The sequence below is a fragment of the Phyllobates terribilis genome, unplaced genomic scaffold, assembly GCF_046119375.1.
Source record: "Phyllobates terribilis strain yellow unplaced genomic scaffold, ASM4611937v1 Scaffold_2__4_contigs__length_985480577, whole genome shotgun sequence".
NCBI classification, from domain to species: domain Eukaryota; kingdom Metazoa; phylum Chordata; class Amphibia; order Anura; family Dendrobatidae; genus Phyllobates; species Phyllobates terribilis.
The window spans coordinates 927,980,341-927,994,492 of record NW_027362762.1 but is presented as its reverse complement, the minus strand read 5'-3'; the positions used below and the strand labels follow the sequence as shown (position 1 = coordinate 927,994,492).

At 53.8% G+C, this 14,152-nt stretch overlaps 1 protein-coding gene across 1 annotated transcript in view; it reads right to left on the bottom strand.

Moving 5' to 3' along the window:
* URB1 (URB1 ribosome biogenesis homolog) overlaps nt 1–14,152 on the bottom strand; it is a 108,759-nt gene that overhangs the window by 60,952 nt on the left and 33,655 nt on the right. The window contains exons 20-23 of the mRNA XM_073668308.1: nt 13,619–13,840; nt 11,040–11,207; nt 9,338–10,172; nt 8,021–8,222 (exon numbers count right to left, since the gene is read on the bottom strand). Coding sequence (XP_073524409.1) covers nt 8,021–8,222; nt 9,338–10,172; nt 11,040–11,207; nt 13,619–13,840 — 1,427 coding nt within the window. The remainder of the gene's footprint in view (nt 1–8,020; nt 8,223–9,337; nt 10,173–11,039; nt 11,208–13,618; nt 13,841–14,152) is intronic.

Genomic DNA, 14,152 nt, shown 5'->3' with positions numbered 1-14,152 from the left:
GGGGGAGCCAGGGGTCTGGACGTTCTACACTGGGGGGAGCCAGGGGTCTGGACGTTCTACACTGGGGGGAGCCAGGGGTCTGGACGTTCTACACTGGGGGGAGCCAGGGGTCTGGACGTTCTACACTGGGGGGAGCCAGGGGTCTGGACGTTCTACACTGGGGGGAGCCAGGGGTCTGGACGTTCTACACTGGGGGGAGCCAGGGGTCTGGACGTTCTACACTGGGGGGAGCCAGGGGTCTGGACGTTCTACACTGGGGGGAGCCAGGGGTCTGGACGTTCTACACTGGGGGGAGCCAGGGGTCTGGACGTTCTACACTGGGGGGAGCCAGGGGTCTGGACGTTCTACACTGGGGGGAGCCAGGGGTCTGGACGTTCTACACTGGGGGGAGCCAGGGGTCTGGACGTTCTACACTGGGGGGAGCCAGGGGTCTGGACGTTCTACACTGGGGGGAGCCAGGGGTCTGGACGTTCTACACTGGGGGGAGCCAGGGGTCTGGACGTTCTACACTGGGGGGAGCCAGGGGTCTGGACGTTCTACACTGGGGGGAGCCAGGGGTCTGGACGTTCTACACTGGGGGGAGCCAGGGGTCTGGACGTTCTACACTGGGGGGAGCCAGGGGTCTGGACGTTCTACACTGGGGGGAGCCAGGGGTCTGGACGTTCTACACTGGGGGGAGCCAGGGGTCTGGACGTTCTACACTGGGGGGAGCCAGGGGTCTGGACGTTCTACCCTGGGGGGAGCCAGGGGTCTGGACGTTCTACCCTGGGGGGAGCCAGGGGTCTGGACGTTCTACCCTGGGGGGAGCCAGGGGTCTGGACGTTCTACCCTGGGGGGAGCCAGGGGTCTGGACGTTCTACCCTGGGGGGAGCCAGGGGTCTGGACGTTCTACCCTGGGGGGAGCCAGGGGTCTGGACGTTCTACCCTGGGGGGAGCCAGGGGTCTGGACGTTCTACCCTGGGGGGAGCCAGGGGTCTGGACGTTCTACCCTGGGGGGAGCCAGGGGTCTGGACGTTCTACCCTGGGGGGAGCCAGGGGTCTGGACGTTCTACCCTGGGGGGAGCCAGGGGTCTGGACGTTCTACCCTGGGGGGAGCCAGGGGTCTGGACGTTCTACCCTGGGGGGAGCCAGGGGTCTGGACGTTCTACCCTGGGGGGAGCCAGGGGTCTGGACGTTCTACCCTGGGGGGAGCCAGGGGTCTGGACGTTCTACCCTGGGGGGAGCCAGGGGTCTGGATGTTCTACCCTGGGGGGAGCCAGGGGTCTGGATGTTCTACCCTGGGGGGAGCCAGGGGTCTGGATGTTCTACCCTGGGGGGAGCCAGGGGTCTGGATGTTCTACCCTGGGGGGAGCCAGGGGTCTGGATGTTCTACCCTGGGGGGAGCCAGGGGTCTGGATGTTCTACCCTGGGGGGAGCCAGGGGTCTGGATGTTCTACCCTGGGGGGAGCCAGGGGTCTGGATGTTCTACCCTGGGGGGAGCCAGGGGTCTGGATGTTCTACCCTGGGGGGAGCCAGGGGTCTGGATGTTCTACCCTGGGGGGAGCCAGGGGTCTGGATGTTCTACCCTGGGGGGAGCCAGGGGTCTGGATGTTCTACCCTGGGGGGAGCCAGGGGTCTGGATGTTCTACCCTGGGGGGAGCCAGGGGTCTGGATGTTCTACCCTGGGGGGAGCCAGGGGTCTGGATGTTCTACCCTGGGGGGAGCCAGGGGTCTGGATGTTCTACCCTGGGGGGAGCCAGGGGTCTGGATGTTCTACCCTGGGGGGAGCCAGGGGTCTGGATGTTCTACCCTGGGGGGAGCCAGGGGTCTGGATGTTCTACCCTGGGGGGAGCCAGGGGTCTGGATGTTCTACCCTGGGGGGAGCCAGGGGTCTGGATGTTCTACCCTGGGGGGAGCCAGGGGTCTGGATGTTCTACCCTGGGGGGAGCCAGGGGTCTGGATGTTCTACACTGGGGGGAGCCAGGGGTCTGGATGTTCTACACTGGGGGGAGCCAGGGGTCTGGATGTTCTACACTGGGGGGAGCCAGGGGTCTGGATGTTCTACACTGGGGGGAGCCAGGGGTCTGGATGTTCTACACTGGGGGGAGCCAGGGGTCTGGATGTTCTACACTGGGGGGAGCCAGGGGTCTGGATGTTCTACACTGGGGGGAGCCAGGGGTCTGGATGTTCTACACTGGGGGGAGCCAGGGGTCTGGATGTTCTACACTGGGGGGAGCCAGGGGTCTGGATGTTCTACACTGGGGGGAGCCAGGGGTCTGGATGTTCTACACTGGGGGGAGCCAGGGGTCTGGATGTTCTACACTGGGGGGAGCCAGGGGTCTGGATGTTCTACACTGGGGGGAGCCAGGGGTCTGGATGTTCTACACTGGGGGGAGCCAGGGGTCTGGATGTTCTACACTGGGGGGAGCCAGGGGTCTGGATGTTCTACACTGGGGGGAGCCAGGGGTCTGGATGTTCTACACTGGGGGGAGCCAGGGGTCTGGATGTTCTACACTGGGGGGAGCCAGGGGTCTGGATGTTCTACACTGGGGGGAGCCAGGGGTCTGGATGTTCTACACTGGGGGGAGCCAGGGGTCTGGATGTTCTACACTGGGGGGAGCCAGGGGTCTGGATGTTCTACACTGGGGGGAGCCAGGGGTCTGGATGTTCTACACTGGGGGGAGCCAGGGGTCTGGATGTTCTACACTGGGGGGAGCCAGGGGTCTGGATGTTCTACACTGGGGGGAGCCAGGGGTCTGGATGTTCTACACTGGGGGGAGCCAGGGGTCTGGATGTTCTACACTGGGGGGAGCCAGGGGTCTGGATGTTCTACACTGGGGGGAGCCAGGGGTCTGGATGTTCTACACTGGGGGGAGCCAGGGGTCTGGATGTTCTACACTGGGGGGAGCCAGGGGTCTGGATGTTCTACACTGGGGGGAGCCAGGGGTCTGGATGTTCTACACTGGGGGGAGCCAGGGGTCTGGATGTTCTACACTGGGGGGAGCCAGGGGTCTGGATGTTCTACACTGGGGGGAGCCAGGGGTCTGGATGTTCTACACTGGGGGGAGCCAGGGGTCTGGATGTTCTACACTGGGGGGAGCCAGGGGTCTGGATGTTCTACACTGGGGGGAGCCAGGGGTCTGGATGTTCTACACTGGGGGGAGCCAGGGGTCTGGATGTTCTACACTGGGGGGAGCCAGGGGTCTGGATGTTCTACACTGGGGGGAGCCAGGGGTCTGGATGTTCTACACTGGGGGGAGCCAGGGGTCTGGATGTTCTACACTGGGGGGAGCCAGGGGTCTGGATGTTCTACACTGGGGGGAGCCAGGGGTCTGGATGTTCTACACTGGGGGGAGCCAGGGGTCTGGATGTTCTACACTGGGGGGAGCCAGGGGTCTGGATGTTCTACACTGGGGGGAGCCAGGGGTCTGGATGTTCTACACTGGGGGGAGCCAGGGGTCTGGATGTTCTACACTGGGGGGAGCCAGGGGTCTGGATGTTCTACACTGGGGGGAGCCAGGGGTCTGGATGTTCTACACTGGGGGGAGCCAGGGGTCTGGATGTTCTACACTGGGGGGAGCCAGGGGTCTGGATGTTCTACACTGGGGGGAGCCAGGGGTCTGGATGTTCTACACTGGGGGGAGCCAGGGGTCTGGATGTTCTACACTGGGGGGAGCCAGGGGTCTGGATGTTCTACACTGGGGGGAGCCAGGGGTCTGGATGTTCTACACTGGGGGGAGCCAGGGGTCTGGATGTTCTACACTGGGGGGAGCCAGGGGTCTGGATGTTCTACACTGGGGGGAGCCAGGGGTCTGGATGTTCTACACTGGGGGGAGCCAGGGGTCTGGATGTTCTACACTGGGGGGAGCCAGGGGTCTGGATGTTCTACACTGGGGGGAGCCAGGGGTCTGGATGTTCTACACTGGGGGGAGCCAGGGGTCTGGATGTTCTACACTGGGGGGAGCCAGGGGTCTGGATGTTCTACACTGGGGGGAGCCAGGGGTCTGGATGTTCTACACTGGGGGGAGCCAGGGGTCTGGATGTTCTACACTGGGGGGAGCCAGGGGTCTGGATGTTCTACACTGGGGGGAGCCAGGGGTCTGGATGTTCTACACTGGGGGGAGCCAGGGGTCTGGATGTTCTACACTGGGGGGAGCCAGGGGTCTGGATGTTCTACACTGGGGGGAGCCAGGGGTCTGGATGTTCTACACTGGGGGGAGCCAGGGGTCTGGATGTTCTACACTGGGGGGAGCCAGGGGTCTGGATGTTCTACACTGGGGGGAGCCAGGGGTCTGGATGTTCTACACTGGGGGGAGCCAGGGGTCTGGATGTTCTACACTGGGGGGAGCCAGGGGTCTGGATGTTCTACACTGGGGGGAGCCAGGGGTCTGGATGTTCTACACTGGGGGGAGCCAGGGGTCTGGATGTTCTACACTGGGGGGAGCCAGGGGTCTGGATGTTCTACACTGGGGGGAGCCAGGGGTCTGGATGTTCTACACTGGGGGGAGCCAGGGGTCTGGATGTTCTACACTGGGGGGAGCCAGGGGTCTGGATGTTCTACACTGGGGGGAGCCAGGGGTCTGGATGTTCTACACTGGGGGGAGCCAGGGGTCTGGATGTTCTACACTGGGGGGAGCCAGGGGTCTGGATGTTCTACACTGGGGGGAGCCAGGGGTCTGGATGTTCTACACTGGGGGGAGCCAGGGGTCTGGATGTTCTACACTGGGGGGAGCCAGGGGTCTGGATGTTCTACACTGGGGGGAGCCAGGGGTCTGGATGTTCTACACTGGGGGGAGCCAGGGGTCTGGATGTTCTACACTGGGGGGAGCCAGGGGTCTGGATGTTCTACACTGGGGGGAGCCAGGGGTCTGGATGTTCTACACTGGGGGGAGCCAGGGGTCTGGATGTTCTACACTGGGGGGAGCCAGGGGTCTGGATGTTCTACACTGGGGGGAGCCAGGGGTCTGGATGTTCTACACTGGGGGGAGCCAGGGGTCTGGATGTTCTACACTGGGGGGAGCCAGGGGTCTGGATGTTCTACACTGGGGGGAGCCAGGGGTCTGGATGTTCTACACTGGGGGGAGCCAGGGGTCTGGATGTTCTACACTGGGGGGAGCCAGGGGTCTGGATGTTCTACACTGGGGGGAGCCAGGGGTCTGGATGTTCTACACTGGGGGGAGCCAGGGGTCTGGATGTTCTACACTGGGGGGAGCCAGGGGTCTGGATGTTCTACACTGGGGGGAGCCAGGGGTCTGGATGTTCTACACTGGGGGGAGCCAGGGGTCTGGATGTTCTACACTGGGGGGAGCCAGGGGTCTGGATGTTCTACACTGGGGGGAGCCAGGGGTCTGGATGTTCTACACTGGGGGGAGCCAGGGGTCTGGATGTTCTACACTGGGGGGAGCCAGGGGTCGGATGTTCTACACTGGGGGAGCCAGGGGTCGGATGTTCTACACTGGGGGAGCCAGGGGTCGGATGTTCTACACTGGGGGAGCCAGGGGTCGGATGTTCTACACTGGGGGAGCCAGGGGTCGGATGTTCTACACTGGGGGAGCCAGGGGTCGGATGTTCTACACTGGGGGAGCCAGGGGTCGGATGTTCTACACTGGGGGAGCCAGGGGTCGGATGTTCTACACTGGGGGAGCCAGGGGTCGGATGTTCTACACTGGGGGAGCCAGGGGTCGGATGTTCTACACTGGGGGAGCCAGGGGTCGGATGTTCTACACTGGGGGAGCCAGGGGTCGGATGTTCTACACTGGGGGAGCCAGGGGTCGGATGTTCTACACTGGGGGAGCCAGGGGTCGGATGTTCTACACTGGGGGAGCCAGGGGTCGGATGTTCTACACTGGGGGAGCCAGGGGTCGGATGTTCTACACTGGGGGAGCCAGGGGTCTGGATGTTCTACACTGGGGGAGCCAGGGGTCGGATGTTCTACACTGGGGGAGCCAGGGGTCGGATGTTCTACACTGGGGGAGCCAGGGGTCGGATGTTCTACACTGGGGGAGCCAGGGGTCGGATGTTCTACACTGGGGGAGCCAGGGGTCGGATGTTCTACACTGGGGGAGCCAGGGGTCGGATGTTCTACACTGAGGGAGCCAGGGGTCGGATGTTCTACACTGGGGGAGCCAGGGGTCGGATGTTCTACACTGGGGGAGCCAGGGGTCGGATGTTCTACACTGGGGGAGCCAGGGGTCGGATGTTCTACACTGGGGGAGCCAGGGGTCGGATGTTCTACACTGGGGGAGCCAGGGGTCGGATGTTCTACACTGGGGGAGCCAGGGGTCGGATGTTCTACACTGGGGGAGCCAGGGGTCGGATGTTCTACACTGGGGGAGCCAGGGGTCGGATGTTCTACACTGGGGGAGCCAGGGGTCGGATGTTCTACACTGGGGGAGCCAGGGGTCGGATGTTCTACACTGGGGGAGCCAGGGGTCGGATGTTCTACACTGGGGGAGCCAGGGGTCGGATGTTCTACACTGGGGGAGCCAGGGGTCGGATGTTCTACACTGGGGGAGCCAGGGGTCGGATGTTCTACACTGGGGGAGCCAGGGGTCGGATGTTCTACACTGGGGGAGCCAGGGGTCGGATGTTCTACACTGGGGGAGCCAGGGGTCGGATGTTCTACACTGGGGGAGCAAGGGGTCGGATGTTATACACTAGGGGAGCCAGGGGTCGGATGTTACACACTGATGGACCGGACGTTATACACTAGGGGGGGGGGGGGGGGCAGTGGTACTGAAGGACAAACTTGAATTCATTAAGAAGAGTGTCCGATATTTGTCTCCACATAGTGCAGATTTCCTAATCTCTATCACTCGCTCTCTCATTAATGATTATTTAACACAAATAACATTTATTTTCATGAAAACTCGTGTACTGAAGTGCAACAATCAGCAGCCAAGATTGCTGCCAGCAGGGTAGGAACAGACGGCGCCCACAGCTGCCACCTTAGTACGGCACTGGCAACAAGCTGACTAATAAGTGGAAACTGGAGCATTTCTTTGAATCTCAGACTTGTTACAGGACACGGTGTATGGGATCTGTGGGGACAATTGGGATATTCTGCAGTGAGTAAATTTCAGCCATCTGCTCATAGAAGAGAAACAATGGCCTTTATCAACTTCTTGGAGTTACACCGGCTTTTCTTGGGATGTTCAGACCCAGAACATCCAGGCGGGAGCTCGCTGAGGGGCTGGAGCTCGTTGAGGGGCGGGAGCTCGCTGAGGGGCGGGAGCTCGCAGAGAGATTGGTCCCCTCGCCGGCTCCAGCGCTGAGTCTCCGTGGCTGCTCCTATGGTCTGTTATTGTCTGCAGCGTTGACGTCATATGAACAGCTCATCAGTGAGCTCAGCGGCTATGGGCGCTCATGTCGCCTACTTGTGGAAGCAGTAGTAAAGGGCACTACTACCCAAGACAATTTAAAGGGCTATCCCCATATATAACCTGCATTTGTCATTACTTTCTGACCTGACCAGCACCGATCCTGAGAATGAAGGAGCCGCTATGCAGATCTAGTGCGGAGTCTCCCATGCTTTTCTTACAGAGCGGCCCTAGCGCTGAACTAAGCTGGTGCTGCTTTATTCTCAGGATTAGTGGAGGTACAATATCATAGCAATAAGCCATTACTGTCTTAAGATGGAAATATCCAAAATATGTTCCATAAGTGACTGTTGGTGGGGTCTCAGTGGTGGGACTTATCAGGAGAGTAGTGTCCAGCAACCCAAGGTTGACCGCAGTGACCGTAAGATATACAGACGGCAGTACTGGTGCTGCTCACAAGGGACATGCCAGGATGGAGATGGAGATCGCAACAACAGTCTTAATAATTTATTTGGATAGATTTAAAGGGTTCTTCTCATCATTAGAAGGTATAGATGGTGGGGTCCGACAGCTGGAAATTTAGGACATTGTACTCAACTATCTCCGTCAACCCCAGAGACAATGCCCAGCCACCACTGCTTTCAGGATCAGTGGTCACCCCCACCTATACTAACCTTTAATGCTGGGAATGAACATTTCCATACTTCACACCAGACACTTACTTCTCATACGAAGGCGGCTGAGCCAAGACCCCGGGAAGCTCATCAATCAGTTTCTCCAGCTCACTCTTTTGAGCCACGGTGACCAGCTTCGAGAGCGCGGCCATGTGTTCTGCAGTCTGCTCAGAGGTTTCGGTCGTTAGCGCCTCCTGCACCAGTTTGTCCCAGAAAGCTTTCTTCAGTACAAGGAGGACAGCGGACGACACTGAAAATGACACACAAGATATTTAACATTTATATTTCATCTATAGGCAGAAGGTGTTATACCTACCTACAGGACATCACCCTTTATGGATTGGCGATCACACTGGACAGGTAATAATAGGTCATCGGTGGTCAAGTCCTGGACAATCTCTTAAAGGCAAGTTTACATGGTAAAATCTTTGCACTTAAGCACAGATCGATGGGAGGTCCTTTAAGGCTCTTTATACAAGTCAAACTATAGGTTGACCGAGCAGTTGTTAATAAGATTCAGTCCTCGTACAACTTCCATATTATCGGAAGCACAAGGAGATATATGCCGCTGACAATGAGCATTTTTAGGTACATCAATGATTTAATCTGATCCGTGGCATGCTTACCTGGGCCAAGGAGAGTACTTCGAAACACATGGCCTACGCGTTTCAAATCCCAATAGGTCCTTAATAATAAATGCCTCTATGAGCAATATCGGAAAGTGCACAGTTTGGCCAAGTCTCTAAAGTATACAGTCCTCATAACTAATCCTGTGTACTTTTCTTTTCACAATACTTTTGTTTTCTTTTCAATTTTTTTAGGGTTGTCCACTGTTTATTATTTTAAAAATGACCCAAAGTTGTTCTTGACAGAAAAACAAACAAACAAAAAAAAAGAGCATATTCACCCAACAGACCCCCGCCGCTGTTCGATACAGCTGCCAGTGCCACCCATCAGTTTTCTGGCTTCTTCTTTCAGTTGGGGGGCATTAGGTGACTACGGAATTTAATCATCAGCCACTGATTGGCTGCAGCAGTCTTGTTCCACCCAAGGTGGAAGAGAGAGATAGGATGGAACATGACAGCTGCAGTCAGTCAGTGGTCACCATTTGGCTGCGGTGGTCAGAGTTGCTAACTGAAGAGTCTTCTCGATCCCAACGGGAGTGGGACTGAGTTTATCGCCTTTAACCCGCAGGTGAACGTGTGGCACAATGGCAGCACCTGCACGATTATCTTGACACTTGTGACAACTACCTAAAGTTTTTGATGTACTAATATGTCTAGGTGCAGTAAGGGGATAAAGAGAAAGTAGCACAAGAAAATATGGCTTCCTTGAACTGCCAAAAGTTCTTGACTTAAGATTTACCTTTAGTGAGCTGTGTAAACTGGAAACGACCCATGGTCTTCAAGTAGGCATTGATGAACGTCAAACAAGTCACCATCTCTTTTCTCAAGACCTTCTCTCTTCCAGGATGGAGGCACCAGAGCTCAAACTGCAGCCTGTGCGTTCTGCTGTGCTCTACCAAGAGACCAGCGATGGCCAGAGAAGATGTGTTCATCTTAGCAAGACAGTGCGTAAGAGTTCCAACCTCGACCACATGTGCCAAGGTGGGTTCTCTCTGCAGAGCATCAATGAGGACCATCTCTAGGTCAGACCCAGCAGACGTTGACAACAGGTGGCTGACTCCTCTTGTATGCTCCACCGAGAAGGTCAGATCCTCCTGACATTGCTTCCTTCGGTGGCTATCATTGAGAAGTTGCACCAGAATTGTGCCATAGATGGTCAACGTCTGATCAGAGGAGACGTCATCGACCCCAAGAAGAAATTCTTTGGGAAGTTTCAAGAGGACCAGAGTCATTTCATTCACCTGAAGGGTGTCCATATAAGGATGCAAATACTGCAAAGCTTCTAGGGCAGGAGACATCTTAGATGAAGGCTTTTTGGGGGTTTCAAGAGCTTTTAGGACACTAACAGAAATGGCATCAAAATATTTGGCCACGAGATGCAGATTGTTGGTCTGCTGTAGCAGAGGGGCGCTGGATTTCAGTAAGTGAATTAAACCCTGGTTAAGGTGAGAGGATAACAGCTTAGAGGAGACAGGGTTCAGGTTGTGCATGGGGGCAGACTGGCGGTCCGAGGCCAAGAACCAGCTTTCCAAAAGAGGATGTTTGAAAATTACAGAAAGCATGATATCCAAGACCTAAAAAAAAACAAAAAAAAAACACAACATACATAAGAACAGATCTACTACAATTAAAATTACAGATGACGATTAGAGAAAAATAAACACTGGAATTAAAGTTTTCTGGTCTTATACCACTAAAGTTTAAAGGGGTCATCTAAACCCCCACTACCATCCCCTCCCCAATTGTAAATAGAAGCAATTTAGCAATTTTCTGCTTATTAAAATCTTCAGCCGTTCTTGAGATAGCGACACTTTTCTGTTTACAGCTCGTTGCCTTGGAGACCGACCACCTCTCCTAGACATCAGATCATGCTTAGTGCTTACAAGTTTGTTTTTGTTTTTTTTTGAGCTTGTAAGCACTGTTTTGAAGCTGACCAGGATCGCTGGAGTGCGCCGTTGCCTCCTAATCCCAGACAGTCTCAGCGCAACAATTACAAGGTAGCTTGCAGAGGTGGTCGGTCTCCTAGGCAACGAGCAGTAAAGAAAAGTGTTAATATCTCGAGACTGGTCGCAAATTTTAAGAAGCAGTAAATCGCAAAAGGGCTCATTTTTACAAGCACTATCCGACAGTAGGTATCCATGAAGATGGGAGAATAACCCTTTTAGGTAGGTATGTTTAGGATTCATATTGTGCAATTAAAGTGTTTTTTCAAACAAAATTTATTTCTTATCATGAAGCTGGTGGAAATATAGGTAAAATTGCTGGGTGACCGGACTGGGTGTCGCAGGAAATAAGGAGTCAGAGTCCCTTGTGTCAATGGAGCAGTACAGAGTATGTGCGACCACCACTCCATTCACTTCTACAGGACTGATGGAGATAATTAAGTGCTACCTCCATGTCACCAAGAGCTACCAACATTAATTAAAAGCTACCATCATTACCGTATTTCCTGGAGTTTCCAGAATATCCACGTCGCTTTCAATAAATAGATCAGATTGTGTCTTCTGCTCTTCTTCTTGACTTTGATGTTGTGTCTGGTATTTGCACAGGAGGGCGCTCAGGAGCTCCATGAAGACACTGACCAGACTAGTGGCAGCAGCTTTTTTATGCTGGGGAGGGGGATATTACAAGTTACATGGAGCTTAATGCAAAATGCAAACACAGAAAAAATAAATAGATGTCTGAATCACTTACAAGATTGCAGGATGGTAAATCTACCGGGCAGAATTAATTCTCATAGTGATGCAGTGAACACTGAGGGGAAGCTCAGTAATGGCTGCTATAGGGTCAGAGATACAGATATTGTACCCTGAAGCGTCCCCCTGTATACGCGTCTTCTGTATCCCAATCACTTTACTGCTACTCACATGTAATAGAGGGAAATAGTAAGTAGGGATTGCAGTACCTAGGACATGGTCAGCACAGATGGGGCGCCCTGCTGTATTCTGCCATAAGTAAGACCTGCAGTAAGTAGCACACTGTATCACACAGTCAGGAGTTCAAGATTCAAAAGTGCGGGGTAAATCAATATATTGTGTTAAATATTAGTGTTGAGCGAGTATGTTCTGTCCGAGTACGCTCGGGCCGAGCTCCGAGTATTTACAGCTGCTGGGTGATGAGGTTAAATCACTCCCGTGTGCATGATTTGCAACTGTTTGACAGCTTTATTACATGTGAGGAATGTGTAAGAAATAGACATTCCTCACATCTATTAAAACTGTCAAACAGTCGCAAATCATGCACATACTCGGAGCTCGGCCCGAGCATACTCGGCGAAAGGGTTAATAGAACATACTCGCTCAAAGCTATTAAATAGGTTTAAAAAAAAAAAAATCTAAATCAAGCAATTGTCACACATAGCACTAGGCCTAAAACTAGAGTCACTTCTGGTTCTTACAGAACACTTTTTCAGCAGTCATGATAAACACATACAGGATTAGGCTGCGTTCACACATTGCGTATTTCCCTGCGTTTTTTTACGCTGCGTATTTTCCTGCTTTTTTTTACCTGTGTTTTTTTACGCAGGTAAAAAAAGCACCTCCATTCACACACTGCGTAAAAAAGCGCAGCAAAAAACGCAGTGTGAAATGAAGGGTGACATGTGTACTGTCTGTGTGTCGTGTGTGTGTCCCTAGCAGTGTATGTACAGACTATGGATACTCACCTACCCGATGGATGAGAGACGCGTCTGCTCCGTCCCGCGCTTGCAGCATCTGCCGTGAAGCGATCAGCTGATTGTCACGTGACCGGCTTGTAATCAGCTGACCGGCCGGTTACAAGCCGGTTCGCTAACAAGCTGATCAGCTCACTGGAAGATGCAGGAAGCGCGGGATTGGAGCGGACCGGACCGGACGCCTCTCCCCTGACATCGGGTAGGTGAGTATCCATCCTGCGCCTCCGTAAAAAAAGCGATGGAATTACGCAGTGTGTGAACACCGCTGCGTAATTCCATCGCTTATAATGGGCACAATAGAGAGAAAGCGCAGGACGCAGCTGCGTAAAGAACTGACATGTCAATTCTTTAAGCAGCTGCGCTTTCCCGCTGCGTAAAATTACACAGTGTCTGAACGGCAAAGTGAATTTCCCATTCACTTTGCTGGCAGACACAAAGCACATTGCGTATTTTCAAAAAGCGCGCGCAAAAAAGTGCATGAAAATACGCAATGTGTGAACGCAGCCTTACAATGAAAGGTATCACTTCCATACCACAGTAGATAACACAGGATCCACCATTCACAATAGGTGATATCACAGCTCACCTCCTCCTTTATAATGACTGATAACACCTCTATATACAGTAGATAACACAGGATCCACCATTCACAATAGGTGATGTCACAGCTCACCTCCTCCTCCTGTACAATGACTGATAACACCTCTATGTACAGTAGATAACACAGGATCCACCATTCACAATAGGTGATGTCACAGCTCACCTCCTCCTTTATAATGACTGATAACACCTCTATATACAGTAGATAACACAGGATCCACCATTCACAATAGGTGATGTCACAGCTCACCTCCTCCTCCTCCTGTACAATGACTGATAACACCTCTAGCTTCTCTCTTCCCATGTATGAGAAATATTCGTATCATCCCTAAAATCTGTCTTGATCAAACAAGATCACGGAGAAATCTAATTAAAGCTGCCTATTGAATTCTATGGTGAAGGGAAGGATGAGGACGAGGAAGCAGCTGAGGAGAGCGACAGAAAGACACAGAGCAGCTGCTGTTGTTTTTTCCCAGTTTTATCTCCTCCCAGAGCTGAAGTCACAGCTACACTGCTCATTATGTGCTACAACAACACCAGAGAGCAGGAACCCCTCAAGTCTGTTTATGGGAGACATCATAGCAGCTTGTCTCCCCCACTAGATCAGAGATGACTGAAAATGAGAGATAGACTCTACAGAGGGAAAATTTGGTGATCTGTGATCTTTCCAGATGACGGGCACAATTCACCAGTGTCTTTTACCTTCATTACATATAATTAGTGACGCCGCAGGCAGTAATGCCGTACCTTGCTGAAGTTGTCCACCGTCGTCTTCAGACACAGCAGGGTGTGTTTTACCGCTAGTGGAAACTCATCTTGTGGAATCTGTGACATGGAGTCCTTCAGGCTCTCCCGGGAGTCTTCTCCTGCACCACCACTCACAAACACCTTCTTCAACAGAAAATCATACGAGGAGTCCTCCTCCTCCTGCTCCGAGGCTTCCAGGTTGTCGTTACCCCGATCTGTGAACTAGAGAAACGAGCAACAGTCATTCATCTCAAGATCTTGTTGGAAGAAAATACTTTCTGGATCAATTTCTCACAGTTTTCGAGATCTCTGCTTGTTGTCATTCTGTAGGACCCTTTATTATTACAGGGGTTTGTTCAGGTTGAGGTTCAAACCTGCAGTCACTCTGTGTAGGCGAGTGACTGCAAGCATGTGATTTGAACACATTCAGACTAGACATGTGTCACCTCTCTTAATACAAGCAAATAGACAAGTCTAGTTGGAATGTGGCCGTAAGTAGGCAAATCTCACTCTTAAAGGGGGTTTACCTGGTTT